At 38.9% G+C, this 24,887-nt stretch overlaps 1 protein-coding gene across 1 annotated transcript in view; it reads right to left on the bottom strand.

Moving 5' to 3' along the window:
• LARS1 (leucyl-tRNA synthetase 1) overlaps positions 1-24,228 on the bottom strand; it is a 71,413-nt gene extending 47,185 nt beyond the window's left edge. The window contains exons 1-11 of the mRNA XM_045999761.1: positions 24,083-24,228; positions 14,719-14,837; positions 11,035-11,122; positions 10,599-10,679; positions 8,474-8,611; positions 7,499-7,660; positions 6,857-6,969; positions 5,776-5,839; positions 3,692-3,759; positions 3,366-3,591; positions 3-90 (exon numbers count right to left, since the gene is read on the bottom strand). Coding sequence (XP_045855717.1) covers positions 3-90; positions 3,366-3,591; positions 3,692-3,759; positions 5,776-5,839; positions 6,857-6,969; positions 7,499-7,660; positions 8,474-8,611; positions 10,599-10,679; positions 11,035-11,122; positions 14,719-14,837; positions 24,083-24,088 — 1,153 coding nt within the window. The 5' untranslated portion in view covers positions 24,089-24,228. The remainder of the gene's footprint in view (positions 1-2; positions 91-3,365; positions 3,592-3,691; positions 3,760-5,775; positions 5,840-6,856; positions 6,970-7,498; positions 7,661-8,473; positions 8,612-10,598; positions 10,680-11,034; positions 11,123-14,718; positions 14,838-24,082) is intronic.
• Between the last annotated feature and the right edge of the window lie 659 nt (positions 24,229-24,887).

The raw sequence follows: 24,887 nt of genomic DNA, 5'->3' as shown, positions 1-24,887 counted from the left end.
ACCTTTATCTTCCTTGATGGTGAGCATTGGAAGAACATAGATCACCTTATTAGATGCTAAAGGTGCAGAAAGTGATGCACCAAGAATTTCCTATGGAACAAAAAAAATCAACATAAAGGTGAAAAAATGTATTTTAACCATTAAAATTTCAAAGTGTTAATACTTTTAAGCCCTGAGAAGCTAGTATTCAAAAATAAATGAAGTAGAATAAAACACATTTTTTTAAAGATTTTTATTTTTTTTTTGACAGATAGAGATCACAAGTAGGGAGAGAGGCAGGCAGAGAGAGAGAGAGGAGGAAGCAGGCTCCCCGCCAAGCAGAGAGCCCGATGCGGGGCTCGATCCCAGGACCCTGGGATCATGACCCGAGCGAAAGGCAGAGGCTTTAACCCACTGAGCCACCCAGGCGCCCCAAAACACATTTTTTTATACATACTAGACTACAAATCATTATAAATAATTATGATACCCAAATGTGGTGTGGTAAGGTTGTCAGGAAATTAGTACACCAATACATTGTTTGTGACGGTGTATTCCTTGAGGAAAACAATACAAGAACCATAGCAAGAGACACAAAATGTTCACACAACCTGGACCCAGCAATCGAATCCTAGGAATTTACCTCAGAGAAAAAAAATAACTTTTTTTCTTTGAGCCTGCTCAATGCTGTGTTAACTATAACAGCAAACCTGGAGACAGCTACAACTTTAAAGAGAAAAATCATTTAACAAAATGAGAGAGCAACAAAATAAAATACTGTATATCCATTTAAAACAATGATTACGAAGACCAATTTAACAAAAAGAATATAACCAGTTTCTCTTAAAAAAAAAAAAATCCAAAGATTCAACAATACTGAGCCCATACTCTCAGAATGACAACAAAGAGCCTACAGCTGCTTGTTGAGCCAAGGAATGCACTGTCTCAGTTTCACACAGTTCCCACCCATCCGCTGTATTCATAAAGCAGCTACTTAAGAGTCACATGGGTGAAGAGTCACATGGGCTCAGTGGGAAGCCTGCTTCTCCCTCTCCGACTTGCCCTGCTTGTGTCCCCTCTCTCATGATGGGTAAACATCATGAGAGTTGTAAGGGCTGAAAACTATTTTTTAATTATACCACGCACTACAGAATCTGCTCAAGTTTACGTGCAAAGAAACTGTGTTAGGAACGGAAAAAAATCTGTGTTATTCACACAATTCCAAAAAAACGTCTTCAGACAGAACTCAAACATCAGGAACTAATGAGATGCAGCAGCACTGCTTATACAGAAAAAGAGAGGAACCTATTGTAATATCCATTAGAGAGAATGGCTAGATAAACTGTGATAGAGCCAAACAATGGAATACCATGCAACTGTGAAACAGAAGATACAAGGAAGCTTTGTGCTGTTAAGGCAAATACCAAGACATAATTAAGTAAAAAAGAAAGCAAGATGAAAAACAATGTGATGAAGTACACTGCCTTTTGTATACAAAAAAGAGGGCGGGGTGCCCAGGTGTCTCAATTGGTTAAGCATCTGTCTTTTTTTTTTTTTTTAAAGATTTTATTTATTTATTTGACAGAGAGAAATCACAAGAGAGGCAGGCAGAGAGAGAGGAAGGGAAGCAGGCTCTCCGCTGAGCAGAGAGCCCGACGTGGGACTCGATCCCAGGACCCTGAGATCATGACCTGAGCCGAAGGCAGCGGCTCAACCCACTGAGCCACCCAGGTGCCCCAAGCATCTGTCTTTTGATTTTGACTCAGATCATGATGTCAGGGTAGTGGAATTGAGCCCTGAGTCAGGCTCTGCACTCAGTGGCGTATCTGCCTGAGATTCTCTCTCTCTCTCTCCCTCTGCCCCTGCCCCCTGCTTGTGCCCGTGTGCTCTTTCTCAATCTCAAGTGAATAAGTAAAATCTTTTTAAAAATAAATAAATTGGGGTGCCTGGGTGGCTCAGTCATTAAGCATCTGCCTTCGGCTCAGGTCGTGATCCCAGGGTCCTGGGATCTTGCCCCACATCGGGCTCCCTGCTCAGTGGGAAGCCTGCTTCTCCCTCTCCGACTTGCCCTGCTTGTGTTCCCTCTCTCACTGTGTCTCTCTCTGTCAAATAAATAAAATCTTAATAAATAAATAAATTACAAGAGGAAGAAAGAATATATACATAAGCACTTGCTTGTAGCTATGTGAAATATTTCTGAAAGGATATGTAAAACAGTGATTTTAGTGACTTCCTATGGAAGGGGAAACTGAGTGACCAGTGATGTACTTTCTGTTTTGTCTTTTGAATTTTGAGTCCTGCTAATGTGTAACAATCTAGTCCAAAGGCAAGTTAGTTTACAAAATATGCAAGAAATAAAAGGTCAATTCAAAAAAGAACTAAGATAGTATTTTACTCATCTTTTTCTTTTAAAATGATATTTATTGGGCTGCCTGGGTGGCTCAGTTGGTTAAGCATCTGCTCTTGAGTTTTGGTTCAGGTCATGATCTCAGGGTTATAAGATCAAGCCCCACATTGGGCTGTGCTCAGCACAGAGTCTGCTCAGGATTCTCTTTCCCTCCTTCTCCCTCTGCCTCTCCTGCTCATGATCTCTCTCTTTAATAAATAAATAAAATCTTTAAAAATACAAAAATAAATGTTACTTATTAAGACACTAAGATCAGCATTTACCAAAGGGAATAAAATATACTCTGAAGTACTGATAAGTAAATAAACTATAAAGATAAAAGCTACATAATCATCCAGATTTAGTTACTATCAACCAAGATTCTTCAGGAAAAAAAAGGGCTGCAATTCTATACCAGGAATGCAGGTAGTCATCTTCTACTGCAGCCATTAAATCTCTTGGGGGAGGACAGTCTGTGTTTTTTAACCAGGTACTTACTGAACTGAAACATAAGACTCGAAAAAGCTATGGTGATAATAGTCACGCAATGAATACTCCAGTGCAGTACGAAAGAACAAAACCACTCCTACACATACCATGTATGAATCTCAAAAACCTAATTCGAGCAAAAGAAGCCAGACACAAAAGAGTACAGATTATGTAAGTCTGTATATGCCATACTTGAATGAAAAGTTCAAGAACAGCAACGAATCTTGGTCTTAAATCAGAGCAGTGGTTACCTTTGCAGGAGAGGGGTGAGTACTGACTCAAGATGGCACTTTCTAGACTACTAGAACTGTTCTATATCTTGATTTGGGTGGTGCTTGCATGAGTGTACGCACATATAAAAATGCACCAAAATACAAAATTTAGAATTTACACACTGCATTTTATATGTACCTTAATTTAAAAGATTTTTTTCAATGTTCTTACCTCAAGTGTTACGGTTGTAATCTTCCTCTAAGTTTAAGCACTAAATTAAATCTCCTACCCAACTCACCTCTCCCATTAATTCCTTAACAACAGGCACCACCCCATTGTGCTTGGTAAAGCCCTGGTATGACATATTCCTGGCAGCTCTTTGGGTGCAGATGAATATATCACCATTCACGGTCTCAAACCCAATGTACTTCATATCAGGGCGAACCCAGCAGTTGGTCTGTCCGAACATGGTCTCAGGTCTGAGAGTAGCAGCGACCAAAAAAATATTTTTCCCTTTCAGGCCACTAAGGAGAAAAAAATATATGTTTATGTAAAAAAAATGTTATGGATTCTATCACATTTATCTGTTATTTCAAAAAGAGCAATAACTCTTTGGTAACCTACCTTAATTTGGATGGGTATGGATCAAGCACTTTTAACTTGATTAAAGTATATTCCTGAGGTCCCACACCCTAAACAAATAAACAAAACAAAAATTTGAGAGGAAAAAAAGACTTGGATTAAACCCAATAATCTACATGAGATCGGAGTCAATTTTTTTAGATGGATTCTCACATTGTTAGAATAATTCTTTCTTCCAATGAGGAGACTGCCAGTGGGGAGATAACTATATTCACACAGAAGTCTAATGTGGGGGCGCCTGGGTGGTTCAGATCATTAAGCGTCTGCCTTCGGCTCAGGTCACAACCTCTGGATCCTGGGATAAAGTCCCATCAGTAGGGCTCCCGGCTCAGTGGAAGTCTGCTTGTCCCTCTGCCTCTCCCCCCTGCTCATGCTCTCTCTCTCTCAAATGAATAAATAAATCTTTAAAATACAATAAAAAATAAATAAAGGTCTAATGTGAAAGAAGTAACTTCAAAGAGGTGCGTGGGTGGCTCAGTCAGTTAAGCGACTACCTTCAGCTCAGGTCATGATCCCTCTGTTTTTCCCTCTCACTCTGCACCGCAATCCCCTCCAGCTCATCCTCTTTCTCTCAAATAATAAATAAAAATCTTTGGGGAAAAAAGTGACTTGAAAGACCACCTTCCCACCCCACACCAGCTTAGAACCCGTAAAGGAAGCCCAGATACTACAAAGTAAAAACACAGTTGGCTAAGAGCTCACTTGAGAATGGAAGACGGGGAAAAAATTTAGAGTAATCACCCAAAATGGTGTTTACCAAAATGGGAGTCAGAATATGTAATCGAACAATCCCAAAGAGCAGGCATCAAAGAAATACCCTGGACCTGAGGTTCAGATGATGTGCATTCAAAACCTAACCGAGGCTATTACTAATGACTTCACCCAAGGGAGTCATAATCTCTCTTGAGCCTTCATTTCTTCATCTGTAAAATAACTGTCCTGTGATTCACATGGGATTGTCCTGAGGAACACATAAGACAATGAACAAGAAAATGCTTTGAAAAACTGACATACTATTGGAATTTAGAATACTACTATGGTGTTGACTACATTAAAACTTAACAGTCAGTAAACTGGGTCTTCCAAATTCAAAATTTTGATCAACTCTCACTTCTATTAGACAAGTTACATCATAATTGAAAGCTGTCTTTGAAAAGCAGTCACTAGACTACAAACGCATTCAGAGATGGCAACAGAGGAAGATGCAGCACAGGGAATCCTAAGGTCAGATTCTGTCACTGTTACTGATTCACTGTGCTAGGGCTTTAGGTAAATCACCCTGGCTTCACTCAAGTATTACAAGGAATAATGCCACTAATGTGTCTCACAGGAATGTAGAATGACCTGATGTCATGCATGGCTACAAGTACTTTGGAAAGAGGCAAGTAGGCACATGATCAGAACAAGTATAAATGGAATCTGTGTACATCAGTTAGCCACATATCTCATTACCTTGCCCCATGCTCTCTTATTTTAGAACAGTGTATTCTCCAAGCAGTGCTTCGCAAACATTAGTCTGCATGTGAATCTTACTGAGAGCTTATTAAAGACAGATTTCTGGGCTCCACCCCAGACCTCCTGAAACAGCAATTTGGGGGAAAGGCTCAAGAATGTGTTTCTGTATCACAAGCATATGCAGCTGGCCGTTAGCACCGCTCTTGGAGTAACAAGGTGGTACACGAGACGCAGACACCTATAGTGTCATTGTGCCTCCCTCTTCACAGTCACCAGAATACATCTCAGCAATGGAATATTTTTAAATTATTTTTCGGTTTCTGGGGCGCCTGGGTGGCTCAGTGGGTTAAGCCTCTGCCTTCAGCTCAGGTCATGATCTCAGGGGCCTAGGATCAAGCCCTACCTCGGGCTCTCTGCACAGTGGGGAGCCTGCTTCCCCCTCCCTCTCTGCCTGCCTCTCTGACTACTTGTGACCTCTCTCTGTCTGCCAAATAAATAAATAAATAAAATCTTTCACAAAAAAATTATTTTTAGGTTTCTGATCTACTCTGTTAACTTTATGGCTATATTATAAATTATTATAATAGCTACTCTATGTCACAAATAATTACCTCTCCAGTTTGTCTGTCATGATCCATGCAAGGCTGTCCGTCTTTTGGAGAGTAAATGGTATACCTAAAAAATAAACAATAAGTGACAAATATTATTATAATATACAAGTTTTACCCTAACATATTTGCCTTTGTTGCTAATATCTTTCAGTACTTCTTCTAACTAAAACTTCTAACTGAACAAATGTCTACATCAATTATTTATGCTTTTATGAGTAGTTGCCAGCCTAGTTATTTAATGAAACTTTTCTGCCTTCAACAAAGGTACCCCTGAAAAATATGCACTAAACTTGGCTTTGTGGTATGAAACAAATTATGAAATATAATTTCAGTTATGAAATACAAGTAGCTTTTAATTTCCACAGAATCAAGGAAGAATCTTTTTTTTTTAAAGATTTATTTATTTGTCAGAGAGAGAGAGAGAGAGAGCAAGCAAGCACAGGCAGACAGAGTGGCAGGCAGAGAAAGAGAGAACCAGGTTCCCCACGGAGCAAGGAGCCCGATGTGGAACTCGATCCTAGGACACTGGGTTCATGACCTGAGTCGAAGGCAGCTGTTTAACCAACTGAGCCACCCAGGCATCCCAGAATCAAGGAAGAATCTTAAACAATTTATAGGAAAAAAGAGGATAAACTAACACATAAATAAAATTATTTTTGAACTTGGCTGGAAATACTGAACAGCATCTTTAGGGAGATCGTAAAAGCCAACACTCTGAGAGGGAGACAAACCATAGGAGACTCTTAATCACAGGAAAAAAACAGGATTGATGGAGGGGAGAGGGGTATAAGGATGGGGTAACTAGGTAATGAACATTAAGGAGGGAATGTGATATAATGAACACTGGGTATTATATTTTTTTTAAAAAGCCAAAACTTCCATTCTCCCTGTTTTTATTTGTCATAACAGTAAGCAGCTCAAAGGCATTAAAATACTGTTAAGACAAAAAGGGAAACAACTGAGACATAAGAACAAAAAGGAAAAATTTATAATGGGAAAAAGAAGGCTATCTATCAAGCAGTGAAATACAATGCAAGAATTATGATTCTTGCTTTATTATATCAAAAGATAATAAACTTACCGCTTCCCAAATTTTATTTTGCTTCTTTCTCTTAATGTTAAAAACTGCCACCTGACAAATGAATCATAGTAAGGATTAACATCAGTGGTGATGAAGGAACGACGCCAATCTACCTATAGAAAAGAAAAAAGGTAATTTTTGAGAAATGTATATAGTCTTTATGATTAAGAATTCCCATGAACCAATTATTTACTCTTTCACTCTTTATGTTCCAACCTGTATCAAACATTAAAAAGAAAACAACTTTCAGGTTCTATTAAATATATAATTTTATTAACTTGTGCTTAATTTGTCAATTTTGAAACACACACAGTCATATAATAAGCATATAGGGATTACAACAAATTAAGAAAGAACACTTAAATAATGCCTTTATGTATTCCTAAATATATAAGCTAAATTTTGGCTTCTTCATATTCTTTGAATGGAATTCCCTTCTACTAATTGCTATTAACAAATATTCCAAAACAACAAATATTATAGTACTTCACTGCTTACATCAAGGTCCATAACAGTAACAGCACCAACTCATTAGTGCAATACCAGTGGAATATATTATTCTAAATTAAGAGGTGGTCCAAGTCTCATATAATCATAATGTGTTCTTCACATTTTCTTAAACTATGGGGGTGATGGACATACCTTCAAACCCATTCTCTTCAGATCCTGAATAGCCAGTGGTGGGAAATAATCAAGCCAATGTTCTGCTTCAGAAAATTTGACTATCTCTTCATCAGACAAACCAAGGGACTTCATAATGCCCCACTGATACTTAGAAGATCCAGCTTTAGCAGCTGCTTTACTCTGAAAATAACCAGTAAAAGCAAACTCCATCAAGATCAACCAACAATTGGTTAGCAAATTCTAGGACTGCAATAATTTTAAGTGAATAATTTGATTTGGCAATTTTTTACATTCCAAAACATGCTGTTGGTATGTCAGAATACTAATGAATTTAGATGTACAGTTTTTACAAATTTTACAGTCCAAAACTAAGACTCTGATACGAGAAATAACTAAATCACTGGAACCATAAAGAATTATCATCAAAGATAAGATGTCAGCACCAATCTCTATTTCCTTTTTCTAATACCACATGTATCATTTTTTAGTTACAAATAAGCTACTAACAAAGAGTTTTGTCTTTTTCTAACATTTACCAGTATCAAAAAGGCAACCAAAGATGGAAGAGATTAAGGAGACATACGAAGGAGACATGACAAGTAAATGCAATATGGAAGCTTGGATTGGACCAAACAGTATAAGGATGTCAATGAAAATCTGTTGTAAGTCAAATAAAGTTTGTAGTTTAGTGAATAGTATTGTCCAAATGTTAATATCTCGGTTCTGAAGACTATACATGATTAAATAAGGGGAACTGGGTGAAGCTGATGAGGGAACTCCACTCTACCTTGCAATCCTTTTCTAAATCTAAATTAGTTCAAAATAAAGTAAAAAGGAGGAAAAGGCCATCAAAAAACCAGATAATTTTTGGCTTTGTTACTTTTTTAAAATTACTGAGTACTTTTTATGTGTCAGGTACTGGGAATACAAATATAAATTAAACAAATGTAAGTTTGAAATTTCAACCAAAATAAATACTATTAACCACCAAACCTTTTTTCCTTTAGCTTTATCCTTAATTATTACATCTTCTATTTTAACATTGATTTCTTCCTCCTCCTCTTCTTCGTCTGGAAAATCAGGGGGGCAACCATAAAGCTCTATTTCTCTTTTCAGCTTATCAGCACATGCCTATAACAAACACAACATTAGAGTGAAGTTCAACATTCAAGGTAGAGGGGCGCCTGGGTGGCTCAGTGGGTTAAGCCGCTGCCTTCGGCTCAGGTCATGATCTCAGGGTCCTGGGATCGAGTCCCGCATTGGGCTCTCTGCTCAGCAGGGAGCCTGCTTCCCTCTCTCTCTCTCTCTGCCTGCCTCTCTGTCTACTTGTGATCTCTCTCTGTCAAATAAATAAATAAAATCTTTAAAAAAAAAAACATTCAAGGTAGAAACAATTTTTTTGTATTTCTTTGGCTAACTACAATTGACTGAGATTTTCTACAACACATCTATACACATGTGATTCATTACAGAGAACTCAAATGATATAATTTATGTATGTCAAAATTCACTAATTTATAAATTAGTATTTTTACTTCATTTATTCAGCAAGTATTTATTCAGCATTCAAAGTAGTGAATGTAGTATACTGTATGTTAGGCATCAGAGGCACCAAGATATATGGTACAGTGTTATCATTTTAAATAACATGAATAATAGTATTTCTCAATTTAAAGATGACTGTCTTTTTTTTCTATCATCATCTCAAGCCTCCAAGGTAGACAGGAGGCATTAAGTTAGAAAACACGCGGAACGCCTGGGTAGCTCAGGCAGTTACATCTCTGCCTTCAGTTCAGGTCATGATTCCAGGGTCCTGAGATCGAGTTCCGCATGGGGCTCCCTGCTCAGCAGGGAGCCTGCTTCTCCCTCTCCCTCTGCCCTTCCCCCTGCTCATGCTCCCTCTCTCCCTCTCACACAAATAAACAAAATCTTATAAAAAATTTAAAAATAAATAAGTTAGAAAATGCACACTGAGAGATGAAGGGGTTTTTCCGAGGTTATACAAACTGCCAAAATATGCATTTCGATATGGTACAGCAGAAGATTTATAGCTCACAATATAGTATTCTTGTCAGAATATTTCATTCAAATCTCATCATGAAGAAACAATCGGAAAACTCAGATGATGGGGCATTCTACAAAATAACTGGCCTAAACCCTCAAACAATATTAATGTCATGACAAACTAAAAGAAACCAAGAAGAACTGATAACAAAATCCAACATGTGATCCACAGCACACAAAGTAAAAAAACTGCCAGAAAGAACAATCTGGAACAACCAGAAACATCTGATGAGAGATTAGATGAAGATAGTAATATTATATGAATGTTAAATTTCTTGGATGGGACAATGAGACAAAGATACATACTAAAGTACTTGGAGGTGGCACAACATGATGGGTGCAACTTACTTTCCGTGAGTTCATTGACAAGAGAAAAAAGTGTGCATGTATCACGTGTGTGAACTAAAGCAGTTATGGCCAATGGTAACAGTTGGTAACGACGTGTGTAAGGTATATGGTGTTCATTCTCCCAACCTTTTGCATCTTTTCTGCAGGTGTGACATTTTTCAAAATAAAAGGATGGAGAAGCAAAAGAAATGGCAGTTATATTTCCCAACCCTCTTGCATTTAGGAAATCCTTTCAACTCTAATCGTCTGGCCCCATCTTTATTTAGAACTATTTCTAATACACATTTATGACAAATGAAGACCTTTGTAAACATGATGAAAATATGATATATGACAAAAACCAAAAGCTGATATACATTAAAAAAACTATTACTTGATGCTGATATGCTATACATCACGAGTGCATAAAATATCATGCTATTTTACTTCTTAATAGTTACAATCTAACTTGAAATATTAATACATAAGGTCACCAACAAAGATATCAAAATTACTTAGCAATCACTTAGACCTTAATGTATGTCGTCTATGACTTCTTCAAGTATCTTCTAAAAATTAATTTTCACAATAGTAAACTCAACTAATTTCAAAAGACACTGCAATATAATATATAAGTATTTGAAGATCCTATTTCAAGCTCTTAAATTGGACATTACATTTGCTTTAAGCTAAAAAGAGTAGAAACCAATCCCAAAAGCAATCTTACCTTAATAGGCATTCCAGTACAGTGTAAACCAAAGGGAAACAGACAAGTTTTTCCTTTCAGTCTCTGGTATCCTACTGCAAACTACAGAAAGCAAACTAATTTAAATTACAAATTCAAATGCTAGACAAATACATAATGTTGACATTTCACAAAAATTATCAGCTTAGTTTTCCTCTTCCTCTCCTTCCTTAGAAGGAAGTCATTCCAAAATTCTGCCCGCTATTCCTTTTTTCTGTCTTCTCACCATCCTAGGAATTACTTATTACATACCACATATGCAAATTAAAGAATATTTAATAGAAGTAAAATTATGTTTAAAATTAAGGAATTCTAAGTTCTCTTAACAGGAAATAAATTCTATATATGCCATTTTCTTCAAAATAGTATTTATCAAAGACCTTCCACCCCATTATATTAAACACAGAGGAAACTTTACCTCACATTTGGATAAAGAAAACGTGTGTCCCAAATGAAGGCGCCCATTCATATACGGATATGGGAAGGTTACAAAGTACTTGCCCTTGCTGCGAAACAATCATGTAAAAAACAAAGTACAGAGAAAAAAATGTTAAGTTCCTTTTACAGTGAAGGGATGGGATGAAGGGAATGCAAACTACAAACAACTTGTTTAAATTTTATTATTTAAGAGGCACCTGGTGGTTATGCGTCTGCCCTGGAATTTGGTCATGATCCTGGGATCCTGGGATGGATCGAGCCCTTCATGGGGCCCCCTGCTCAGAGAGGAGTCTGGTCCACCCTCTCCTTCTGCCCCTCTCCCCTGATCTTGCTCTTTCTCTCTCTCTCTCAAATCAATACAATCTTCAAAAATAAAGAATAATTAAAAATTAAATTAAATTAAATGTATAAGTCTAGAAATTAAAAGCCCTCTTAAATTGAAACTTACTTTTGATTTAGAAAGAATAATATATTTATAGGTAGATATTAAAGAAATAAATATCCTTGCAGCAAATAATGGAGGTTTAACTTAAGTCAAAATGCTGAGTAAAGATAATTTACCGAAGATAATCTTAAAACTCTTAGGAAACTGGATTATTTAATGTTTTAGTGACTGAACAAGATTTGCCTTCATTAGACATATATATAAAGCAAGTCAAAGTCCGTCAGGTAAAATAAAATACCCTCTTGGAGCGCCTGGGTGGATCAGTGGGTTAAAGCCTCTGCTTTAGGCTCAGGTCATGATCCTGAGGTCCTAGGATCGAGCCCTGCATTGGGTTCTCTGCTTGGCGGGGAGCCTGCTCCCCCCAACCCCCTTCTCTCTGCCTGCCTCTCTGCCTACTTGTGATCTCTGTCAAATAAATAAATAAAATCATTTAAAAAAAATAAAATACCCTCAGTATTACAAGATACATATGTATCTTACCTAAAATCGTCCAAAATTCTAAAACCAACAAAAGCTTCAAACAATAGCTTAAATAATATCAGAGACTTTACATTACAACACTTTTTATTTCCTTTAAAAAAAAAAAAAGGAAAAAGAAAAGAGAAAGAAAAAATTCACTAAAGCGTGGCTGCATAGCAAGGAGGATACACTTTAAAATTAGAAAGTCCTGTGGGCGCCTGGGTGGCTCAGTGGGTTAAGCCGCTGCCTTCGGCTCAGGTCATGATCTCAGGGTCCTGGGATCGAGTCCCGCATCGGGCTCTCTGCTCAGCGGGGAGCCTGCTTCCCTCTCTCTCTCTCTCTCTCTGCCTGCCTCTCTACCAACTTGTGATCTCTCTCTGCCAAATAAATAAATAAAATCTTTAAAAAAAAAAAAAAAAAAGAAAGTCCTGAAAAGTAGTCCAGACCCTGTCAATGCCTAGCTATGCAACCCTGAATTGGTTACTTAGCCTCCCTGTACCTCAGTCTCCTCATCTACAACATAAGGATAAAGTACTGCTAATCTTAATGGATTAAAAATATTAAATGATAATATTAAAAATGGCATATTTCCTAATTCCTTTTTATACTAAACAATAACTTTTCAAGATTAGCTACTACTATAAGTACTGCTAATCTTAATGGATTAAAAATATTAAATGATAATATTAAAAATGGCATATTTCCTAATTCCTTTTTATACTAAACAATAACTTTTCAAGATTAGCTACTACTATAATTGTTGTCAATGTATTTTCTCATTATAAGAAGACATTTTTCTACATTTCAACATACCTGAAATTGAGATGCATCTTATAAAAGATGCATATATTTATTATAGTACTGTTTTGCAGCAGTTATTTTTGTTTTTCCCAATATCATATCATTATCTGTGGACTGTCTTAAAACTGATGCTTAGGGGCACCTGGGTGGCTCAGTGGATTAAGCCGCTGCCTTCGGCTCAGGTCATGATCTCAGGATCCTGGGATCGAGCCCCGCATCGGGCTCTCTGCTCAGCGGGGAGCCTGCTTCCTCCTCTCTCTCTCTGCCTGCCTCTCTGCCTACTTGTGATCTCTCTGTCAAATAAATAAATAAAATCTTAAAAAAAAAAAAAACAACTGATGCTTAACATCAAGGCAATATAGTATTTTTGAACTAAGACCTTCAAATACAGAAACCCTTCAAAATTTATATTTTGTGTCTCTGGAGATAATCATCACTAGAATATGAATCTCTAATAGAATGATTTCATCAGTCATCAAAGACGAAACTTCAAAACATTCTCCTTTGTCTAAATACAAAAAATATGTTAAAAAAAAAACTTTATGTAGAAAAAGTCCTTTAAAAATTCTGTGGGAGGGGGCGCCTGGGTGGCTCAGTGGGTTAAAGCCTCTGCCTTCGGCTCAGGTCATGATCTCAGGTTCCTGGGATCGAGCCCCGCATCGGGCTCTCTGCTCAGCGGCGAGCCTGCTTCCCTTACTCTCTCTCTGCCTGCCTCTCTGCCTACTTGTGATCTCTGTCTGATGAATAAATAAAAATCTAAAAAAAAAAAAAAAAGAATTCTGTGGGAGGACTGGGGCGCCTGAGTGGCTCAGCGGGTTAAGCCTCTGCCTTCAGCTCAGGTCACGATCTCAGGGTCCTGGAATCGAGTCCCGCATCAGGCTCCCTGCTCAGGGAGCCTGCTTCCCCTTCTCTCTCTGCCTGCCTTTCTGCCTACTTGTAATCTTTCTCTGTCAAATAAATAAGTAAAATCTTAAAAAAAAAAAAAAAAAGAATTCTGTGGGAGGGGCGCCTGGGTGGCTTCAGTGGGTTAAGCCTCTGCCTTCAGCTCAGGTCATGATCTCAGGGTCCTGGGATAGAGCCCTGCATCAGGCTCTGCTCAGCGGGGAGCCTACTTGCCCTTCTCCCTCTCTGCCTGCCTCTCTGCCTACTTGTGATCTCTATCAAGTAAATAAATAAAATCTTAAAAAAAAAAAAAAAAAGAATTATAGGGAAAGGGGCACCTGCCTGGCTCAACTGGTAGAGCATGTGGACACTTGATCTCCGGGTTGTGAGTTCAAGTCCCACAACGGGCATAGAGCTCACTTTATTTTTTTTCCTAAATATTTCATTCATTCATTCATTCATTTGAGAGAGAGAGAGATAGAGCACAAGCACAGACGGAGGGGCAGGAAGAGAGGGAAAGAGAGGATCTCAAGCAGACTCTGAGGGAGACCAATGTGGAGCTCAATTTCACAATCCGGAGATCATGATCCGAACTGAAATCAAGAGTTGGACACTTAACCAAGTGCACCAACCACATGCCCCATGCTCACTTTCAAAATAAAAAAATTAAAAATGAATTTAAAAAAAGAATTCTAGGGTGCATGGGTGGCTCAGTGGGTTAAGACTCTACCTTGGGCTCAGGTCATGATCTCAGGGTCCTGGGATCAAGTCCCGCACTAGGCTCTCTGCTCAGCGGGGAGCCTGTTTCCTCCTCTCTCTCTCTCTCTGCCTGCCTCTCTGCCTGCTTGTGATCTCTGTCTGTCAAATAAATAAATAAAATCTTTTAAAATGATAAAAAATAAAAAAAGAATTCCAAAGGAAAGAGGATCCTCATTTCAAATGCAGAAGTAGAAGTTACCTCCTTCAGCCTGTTTCAGACATTATAAATAAAATCTGCCTTATCCTTTCCACAAAGTGGTTTCTACAGTCAATGGTTTTGGAAACACAAGGTGTAGAACTTCACAAAGTATTACTCACCTAGTCTGGTTCTCTACATTAGATGCATTGACCTCAAACACTTTCTCAGTATCCCATTTCTGTTGGATTTCTTTCTCAATCTTCTTCAAAAAGTCTACTTTGGCTGTTCCTTTTCTTTCCTGTTGGACACAAAAGAGAAAGAATTATTCACTCTATACTTTGACAGGCTTGCTTTTAAAAAAAGTGGGTTCACACAGAACTGAGCTGTTTACTGAGAGGCAATTTTTCCATGGTTATCTTGAATTTTAAAGATGATTAAAAACTAGGGTTATCACTATCTGTCCACTTTAAACCACAAAGGGATGGTTAATAAATTACTTAAATATATAAAAAGCTCCGAAACACTTTTTAAAAATCAGATTACTAAAACAGAGTCGAAAAATTAGATGCTAAAACAGAGTCGGTTGTCAAACAGATAGTGCTCCTATTTAGTTAAAATGTATAAATACTTAGAAAAGTACAGGATGGAGCAGTACACGCCGGCAAGCTGCAATTATGCCCACCAAAGAAGGATGCTGAGACCCAGTGGAAAGATGCTAAGGGAGGATTAGTCATCTACATGTTTGTTTTTTTTCCTCAAGGAAACTGATGAAGAACTTCTCTCCAAATGGTTAAAAGACTATTAATATGAAGTTAAAATGAAACAGAGAATAGCAAGCATGTCTCTACTAATATCATATCCACACAGCAACACTGGTATCATCATCCCAGTTTCCACGGAAACTGAAAGCAAAGCACATGCATGATCATCCTATCTCTGAAAAAAAGGAAGGTTAGAGCTTCTTTCTCAGTTTTGATTCTGGGGGCAAAAAATTTGTGGTTAAAAGCAAGTACGTCAAAGCTGGAGTGGAATGAACAATCACAGAACGGGCAAGTGTGAAAGCCAAATACCAATGGACCAACCACAAATCTAATTCTGTTTTGAAACTTACTTTTAGTTTTTAAAATTTTATTTTCTGGCATAAATTTACTTTAAGTGAAATCAGATTTTCCTCCCCTTCTTATATGCTAACATTTCCAGATTCTGCAGCATTTTCAAATGAGAAAATCTCGGTTCTACTCGTACTTTTTTTTAGAGGTTTTATTTATCTATTTGATAGAGGCAGCAAGAGAGGGAACACAAGCAGGAGTAGTAGGAGAGGGAGAAGCAGGCTTCCCGCAGAGCAGGGAGCCCGATGCGGGGCTCAACCCCAGGACCCTGGGATCATGACCTGACCCAAAGGCAGCCGCTTAATGATTGAGCCACCCAGGCGCCCCTACTCATATATTTTTTTTTTAAGTTTGTTTGTTTGTTTGTTTTTAGTTTGCTTTTTGAAAAATCTCTACACCCAACATGGAGTTCAAACTTACAACCCCGAGATAAGAGTCGCATGCTCCATTCACTGGGCCAGCCAGGCGCCCCTGGACTCTACTCATACTTTTACAACCTACTCAACAGATGACCTTGCCAAGTCCCTTAACACCTACAACTCAGTCTCCTTTAATCATGCCTCCCTCTCTCCTTTCAAACAACAATTTAAAAAATGCTTCCCAATGGGGTGCCTGGCTGGCTCAATCAGTAGAGATGCAACTCTTGATCTTAAGAGTTGTGAGTTCAAGCCCCACACTGGACAGACAGCTTACTTAAATATATATTTATACAGGGGCGCCTGGGTGGCTCAGTGGGTTAAAGCCTCTGCCTTCAGCTCAGGTCATGGTCCCGGGGTCCTGGGATCGAGCCCCGCTTCAGGCTCTCTGTGCTGTGGGGAGCCTGCTTCCTCCTCTCTCTCTGCCTGCCTCTCTGCCTACTTGTGACATCTGTCAAATAAATAAATATATAATCTTTAAAAATATATATTTATACATATATTTTAATTACTTTTTAAAAAGTGGGGCTCTGGCTGGCTCAGTCAGTAGAACACGTGACTCTCGATCTAGGGGTCATGCATTCAAGCCCCACACTGGATATAGCGTTTACTTAAAAAATAAAATGCTTTCTAGTCATGTCACAGATATACTGGATTCCTGGTTGTTTTCTAAATGGTTACACAATTTGAGCACTTTGCGAAGAGGAATTCTGTACAGTCAAAAAATACCCCAACCTTAACACTACTTCTCCAATAACAATCTTAAATATACTTTGTGTATTATGTAATAAAAATAACTAACAGTACTAAAATTAAAATTTAGTAGAAATCTACTATAAAGTTGTCAGCTGTTTTACTATTTTCAGTTCCCTACATTTTTTAAAAGCTGTTGAATTTTTCTTAAGATTTTATTTATTTATTTGACAGAGAGAGAGAGTGCATACCCAAATAGGGAGCAGAAGAGGGAGAGGAGGAAGCAGGCTCCCCACTGAGCAGGAAGCCCCAGAGGGGCGCTCTATCCCAGGATCCCAGAATCATGAACTGAGCCAAAGGCAGACACTTAACCAACTGAGCCACCCAGGTGCCCCAGGTCCCTACATTTTAAACCAAACAATGATTTACTATCTTTTAAGCATGTTTAGGATAGAGGACAAGGACAAGCAACAGAAAGATGAAAAGTCAGCTTACAAGGAGGTAAAGGATGCTGCTACAGAGGTAGAGAGGAAATGAGAAAGAATTCCATACTTGCAAAGTCGTGGGGGTACCTGGCTGGCTCAGTCAGTGGCGCATGCAACTCTTGATCTTGGAGTTGTGAGTTCAAGCCCTCCACTGGGTATAGAGTTTAATTAAAAAAAAAAAAATCTTAAAAAAAAATATCAGGGACATAACAAGTTTCTCCAGTAACCAAAGAAAAATGAAAGTGATAAGGAAATTTTTTGTTTCTATAAATCCTGACCGGATCATAACTGCTGTAAGTGGAAATGTTATCAAAACACAAATCTGATCAAGTCAATTCCCTTTCAGAGATTCTCTGCAGCTGTCAGGATAAAATCTATTCTGTAAAATCTGGCACTCCAGGCCCTTCTTGTCTAATCTCTGCCAGATCCCACCCTCCTCCCCTTTCTTTTATTCCCCCACTGCAGGCCCAACAAGGCATCTGCATTTTCCCAAAAGTGCCAAGCTCCTTCCTTCACCTGAGCCTCTCTGTTCATAGTATTTTCTCTGCCCTCATGCCTCACCAATTATTTTAGCTTGCTCTCTCATCCTTCAGGTCTCAGCTAATCACCAGCACTGGTCACCAAGAGGTCATGATATGCCCTTCTTAATATGTTCCTACCTACCAATATTTCCCCTATGCCAGCACTAATCACACAGTGGTACTGGTATCTATCTGTCTTCCTCACAGGACTACTGAAGCTTGGTCATGGTGGGGACTAGTAACTTGTATCTCATTATATCCTCAACGTGTAGCTTATAGCAGGTTCTCAACAAATATCTGTTGAATATTTAAATTTTGAAAGAGAAGTGAATAATAATACATTGCCCACTTTTGCATATTGTGGCCATAAAAAAATAACAGACTAGGAACTAGGTGCACATGTGAATCAAGTTACTAAGCAATTTGGACTCTTTGCCAAGAATTTCCACAGAAGTAAGCGTGGTTGCATATGGTTATTTCCTTTTCCAGGAAAGAATAAGGGCCTTCATCTATTCACTCCTTTCAATTTTTGTGGCTAGCCACCTTCATTCAAACCCTCAGCTCCTTTGCTCCTTCTTACTACAAAACCCTCCTCCTAATAAGTAACCCGTAAGTTACAAGCCTCTCTACTTCTATACATGCAAACCAGTTTTCGATAATATACAAAGACTACCATTTGAAAAGAAGCTATGGCAGAGACAGTAGATCACCTACCCAATACATGTTCCTTATCTTTCTTCCTCAACAACAAATGCCCAGTCTTATTTAAGGTAGTACATTAGAGGTGGTTAAATGTACTCTTCTGTTTCCAGATGAATTACCGGGTAGACTGGACCTATGTTCCAGCAAAGGAGTTTGGGGCAGAAGATTCCACCTAGCCTTTACAACAGCCTGCCAACTCCAGGGTGGTGGGCTGGCTCAGCCTGTAGGGCATGTGACTCTTGACCCCGGGGTCAGGAGTTCAAGCCCTATGTTGGGTGTAAAGATTACTTCAAAATAAAATCTTAAAATAAAAAATTCTAAAAAAATTAAAAATACGCTGTACAACTCTTAACAGTTGACTTAACCTGTAAATAAAGTAAAGTGCCTAGGTTGCCTATAGAACCCTTTGCCTATAGGTTTCCCATAGAACCCTAGACAAATTCCTTAAACTCTCTAGGCTATAGGGACTCACAAAAATATTTTAATTTATTTTAAAATCAGAAATAAAAACAAACTTTAAGGTTGAAGAAACTTTAATACATTTAATTTATTTTTATTATTTCAGATTAATGTTAATGTAATATTAATAAAACTTTAACATGTTTAATATATGTATTTAGCTAATATATATAATAAATATAATATTAACATACTTGCCTTTATACCAACGCAGCCTAGCTCACGAAGCCTCGTTGTAACTTCTACCCTACGGTCATGAGTGACAAGAAATCCTACTATATCGTTACTAAATTCCTCTTTAACCAACTTGAGCTGGCTTCCACTGCATGCAACCAAATGATTCCTAAGACATTTACCCAGTTGACAGCAGACAGCAACTTCCACAACTTTCATGGTCACCTCAGCACGAAGTACAATGCCACAAAGAAGTTACAGGACAAATATTTTCTGCTTAAAAATGACCACGTTACCCACTTTAAAGAAGAACATGAAAGCAACAGTCTTCATAAATTTTACTTAGAACTACATGTTTCTGGGACACCTGGGTGGCTCAGTGGGTTAAAGCCTCTGCCTTAGGCTCAGGTCATGATCCCAGGATCTTGGGATCAAGCCCCACATCGGGCTCTCTGCTCAGCAGGGAGCCTGCTTCCCTCCTTCTCTCTCTCTGCCTTCCTCTCTGCCTACCTGTGATCTCTGTCAAATAAATAAATAAAATCTAAAAAAAAAAAAAAAAGAACTACTGCTCATTGTTTTGAGCACACTAAATACACAAAACCTCTTCTTTGAGGTTTCTGCTTCTCAGAAAAAAAGTTGCTCCTCAAAACATCAAAGTCAATTGTGATGAAATCTGATTTTGGCCCCAGCACCAATTTGCTGTATAACCTTGGGAAATCCCTTGATCAATCTGAGCCTTAATTTCTTCAGTGGCTATTTAACCAAACAATGGGTTATAATAATTAGTTAAAAGGTTATTTGCCAAGATCAGTTTCTAAACACTGGCGCTATTGACAGCTTAAGCTAAATAATCTTTTGTGTTTTTGTCTTGTGCACTGTTAAGATTCTTAGAAGCACTCCTGGCTTCTAGCCACTAGATGCCAGCAGCACACACACCACTTGTGACAATCCAAACAGTCTCCAGACCAAACTTTCTCAAGGGGGCAAAATCACCTCCAGTAAAGAATCTCTAAACTAGGTAACACCTCTTTCCTATATTCATAGTATCCTGCAGCTTAAAACTTCAATGAACATTAACTTTTTTGATCTTAACAACAACCCTAAGAAGTGGGCAGACCAACAGCTATCATATCAAAGATAATAAATCGGAAGCTCTGAGATCTTCGTGTCAGCAATTGACCAAGCTGGACAAAAATCCTCATCTTCTGACTTCTGTTTCTGCTTTCTCCTGGGACTCTGACCATGTTCTAGCTCCACCATTTACTATCTATACAATCCTAGACAAATTCATTTAAATCTCTAAACCTCCATTTTTCTACCTATCTATAAAATGAGAATAAAAATTATGCCTACTTTGTAGTGTTAGTATGAGGATTAAAAGAGTTAATATGCATGAGAACTTAGCATAGTGCTGGACCCAGGATAAATGCACAATGTCAACCAATACCACAAAGAGACATCTGGAGGGCCGCCTGGGTGGCTCAGTGGGTTAAAGCCTCTGCCTTCAGCTCAGGTCATGGTCCCAGGGTCCTGGGATCGAGTCCCACATCGGGCTCTCTACTCAACAGGGAGCCTGCTTCCCTTCCTCTCTCTCTGCCTGCCTCTCTGCCTACCTGTGATCTCTGTCTGTCAAATAAATAAATAAAGTCTTAAAAAAAAAAAAAGACATCTAGACATCATGTGATTTTTATTAGGTATGAAAATGGCATTGGGGTTATGTTTTAAGGAAAGTTATCATTACATTAAAAAAACTAACTAAACTATGTATTGATGTAAAAACCTTATACTAAAATATGTTAAACATGTACATACGATGCCTGGAACTTGCCTAAAATGAATCCTGAGGGGTGCAGGGACGGGATACAAGGGAGGGATATATGAAACAAGATGGCCCTCAACTGCCAATTATTGAAGTTGGGTGATGGGTATATGGAGTACTTAGTACCATTATTATCTCTGTTTTGTTCACTATTTAAACTCTGCAGATGCAAGTTTAAAAACAGTATTTTCTTAAATTGGCTATTATGTTTCTTATATCGCAATCCCAGATCCCCCTAGGAGTCTGATATAAAATTAGAAGAGATTAAAACTGTCGAAAGCTCTAAAAAATAAATACTACTCTGATATAAAGAAAATTATAGTTTGGTGTTTATATACTCAATTCTAAAATAAAAACTAATATTCTATCCATGCTATCACATACTCTTTGTCTTACACGCTTCAGTATTGGTAAGATTTCCACTGCAAAGAGAAAACTTTCTTTGTGGGAGGGTTTGCAAAAGAATTTTCCAATTAGCTTACAACTGGGGGTAGCACGATAGCACGATGATTAAGAGAATGGGCTCCAGAATGGGATCAAATGAATTCTAATTCCTCCTCTGAGTAGATTTGATGCCTTACTTTCCATACCAGTAAAATGGGGATAATAATAGCACCTATTTTACAGGGTTGTTTTGTTGAAAAATTATGTAAAACACTAATGCATGGCACAGAATAAGCAATCAGTACATTTTATTATTTTTATTATTACTTATTCTTTCTAAAGAGAGTTCTTATTGGATTCTTCCAATAAAACAAACTTTAATGTCAGTCCCGTATCATGACCATGCAAAACCTGAATATTTTCAGAGGACAGGAAGTGAATAAAGTCAGGGCGCCTGGGTGGTCAGGGGGTTAAGCCTCTGCCTTCGGCTGGAGTCATGATCTTGGGGTCCTGGGATCGAGCCCTGCGTCGGGCTCTCTGTTCAGTGGGGAGCCTGCCTCCCCCTCTCTCTCTGCCTACTTGTGATCTCTGTTAAATAAATAAAAATCTTAAAAAAAAAAAAAAAGAAGTGAATAAAATAAAACAATCATATCTACCAGAAATGTTGCCAGTTTCCATATATAAAACTTAAAAATAAGAAAAGAGTGTATTAAAATCTTTCAAACTGAAAAGCCATTTCCATTAACACCAAAAAAAGAGAAAAACCTGCAAATTCCACATTAGCTAAGGATATCACCATGGGGGAGTGGAGCTGGTGGGGAGTCATCAAGCAACGCGTAACAGAAGAAAAAGCCCTGGACCAGGACTCAGAAGGCACATATTTTCCTGAAAAGCAGGGTAACATAGTGACTGAGAAGTGAGTCAATCTCTTTGAGTTCTAATCCACTTTCATCATGCCGTAGTTATGAGAAATTGGACCTGTTCATTAAGCAACCAAAGCCCGGGTTTCTTCATTTGTAAATTGCAAATAAGAGTGCCTAACTCAAGTAGATTAGTGTGAAGACTCAACGAGACAATTCCAAAAAAATACTAAACACAAAGCATGACACATAAGAAATGTTACTTATTGATACTATTGGTCTTAACTCTGCTAGAATTCCAACTCCAATAATTCTTCAACCCCAACAGGACCTACTGATCATGACTTTTCACTAATCCTTAGGTCCCTCCCACCCCAAATCCTTATTTCCATCCCTTAAATCCATCTATATAATCACTCCTTCACTATTCTCTTTACCATCCTTGCCTGGCAAAAGCCAACACTCCTAGACACCTGCTCTTTTCCTTCAAGCAGGCAGCTGAAAGGGGCAGGAGATTAAGAATTCAACCATGCTGACTGGCCTCAATTTAAATTCATGTCCACTAATGTCAAGTGATGCCCAGCAATACTGCTTTCTTAAATCAACTTACTAACTTCTTCTAGACTAGTGCTTCTCAAACTTTAATGTGTATACTGTCCAATACAGTAGCCACTAGTCACATGTAACTTTTTAATTTTAAAGTTATATTAAAATTCCTTCCTTCCATTGCACCAGCCACATTTCAAGTGCTCAAGAGCCATGTGGCTAGTGGCTACCAAATTAGTGCAGATACAGAACTTTTCATCACAGGAAGATCTACTGACAGCAATGTCCTAAACAAGCCTCTCTCTCAAGCCTCCAACATTTCGTCTCCCATCCTTACTTGCAGTCGGTAATCTTGCCTCTTAATTCAATGAGAAAACAGAAGCGAACAGAAAATTTTCAGTCTTCCTCATCACATCTGCTTGCCCACATGCATGTGTACCCATGTAATCTGTCTTCTTTCCTGTTACATAGATGAGTGTAGTCCTGCTTAACCCCTCCACTGATGCATCTGATCTCAACCCCTCTACTCTATTCAGGAACAGCACATCAATTTTTCCTTTCTACAGGGTAATTCCCATAAACATACAAGCACTGTGTAATTTCTTCCACCTTTAAAAAAAAGGGGGGGTCCTCTTTTGACCTTCACCTATTACCCCACTCCTCTGCTCTCCTTTATAAAATTCTTCAAGAGTTGTCCATATTCCGGGAACCTAGGTGGCTCAGTCCGTTAGCTTTTTACTCATACTGTTGCTTCTGCCTGCGAATCTTTTCCTCCATATAGCTGCCTGGCTTGCTCCCTTACCTCCTTTTTGCCACAATGCCACCTTCTCAGCAAAGACTTTCTGGATCACCTTTTAAAAACTACAACCCTACCCCACCTCACACTCAATGCTCTCCCCCTTCCTGTTCTGTTTTTTTGTTTGTTTGTTTTCTATAGCACGGCACCTGACATATTTTACAGTATATTTTAGTACGTAACTCTCACACACACACACATGAAAACACCATGAATGTAGAGATCTGTGACTCTTTAACGGGGAAGCGCTCAATAATTTTTTGTTAAAAGGAGGAACAAGGTTACCTACTCCTCTCTCTCCAAATAGGTTTTATGCACTTCGGTGAAATCAACACACATAAAATTAAGTAGGATGTAAAGTTGAAGACATCAGTTCCTGGCTCAACAGCTAGGAAGAAAAGGCACATCCGCACAACATCCACTGTAGCGTGGGGTCAAGGCATTCCCGTTCTTTAGAGAAGGATTTTTCCCTTCAGGACAACGGCTACCACATGGAGCCCCCAGCTTCTGGAAAAAGCCAACAGCTCAGCCAGGTTTCCACCGCCGAGCTGAGCCGACTCTCTTCCCGCCAGAACTCACCGCCATGGCACCGCCCAGCCAACTCTGCAAGCCCACGACAGTGACCTCGGTGATCCTGTCAAAGCAGAGATTACCACCTTTCCCTTCCGTTTGGGGGACAGAAAGGCCTCCCACGACACTGAAGCACACACTTAACACCTGATGAGGCAATCGCCCACTCACTGAGAACTACTGCGTCGTGTATCTCGGAGGCCGCCGGGAATTGTAGTTTCCAGACCGCTAGACCCCAAGTCCAGCAGGCATCTATTGACTACAATTCCCAGAGAGCAACAGGCTACCGGAAATTGACGCAATGGCCACGCTGTGGTGACACACCGGTAGTGATGTCACTGGCACGTTGAACTACAAAGTCCATGAGGCTGTTCGGGATCGCAGGCTGCCGAGAGCGCGCCCCGGCTAAGGTTGAGTTCCCCGACCTTCAACCTTTTCACCCTGCGGCGCTAGTTTGGATGTCCGTCGGGATGCCAGGATGCAAGGTTTATTAGCCTTCAGTGACTGAGATGCTAATTATGGCTTGCCACTGTGCACAGATATTTACTACTGTCGGTGGCATTCAACAGCCCGGAATTCAGACATTTTATAACCATTTATTAACAATCTCTGTTTTTAAGCGCGGAAGCTTGAAACCTACCGAATTCCAGTGCCAAGCTAACACTATTCAACTGTACTAACATCTAAGACTGAGGGGTCCAATATGCTATTCACGAGTCACATGTGGTTATTCACGTTTAAATTAAAATTCAGTAAAATTGGGGCGCCTGGGTGGCTCAGTGGATTAAGCCGCGGCCTTTGGCTCAGGTCATGA

This window comes from Meles meles, chromosome 3 (assembly GCF_922984935.1).
Source record: "Meles meles chromosome 3, mMelMel3.1 paternal haplotype, whole genome shotgun sequence".
In the NCBI taxonomy this organism is placed as follows: domain Eukaryota; kingdom Metazoa; phylum Chordata; class Mammalia; order Carnivora; family Mustelidae; genus Meles; species Meles meles.
This window is presented reverse-complemented; position numbering and strand designations above follow the sequence as displayed.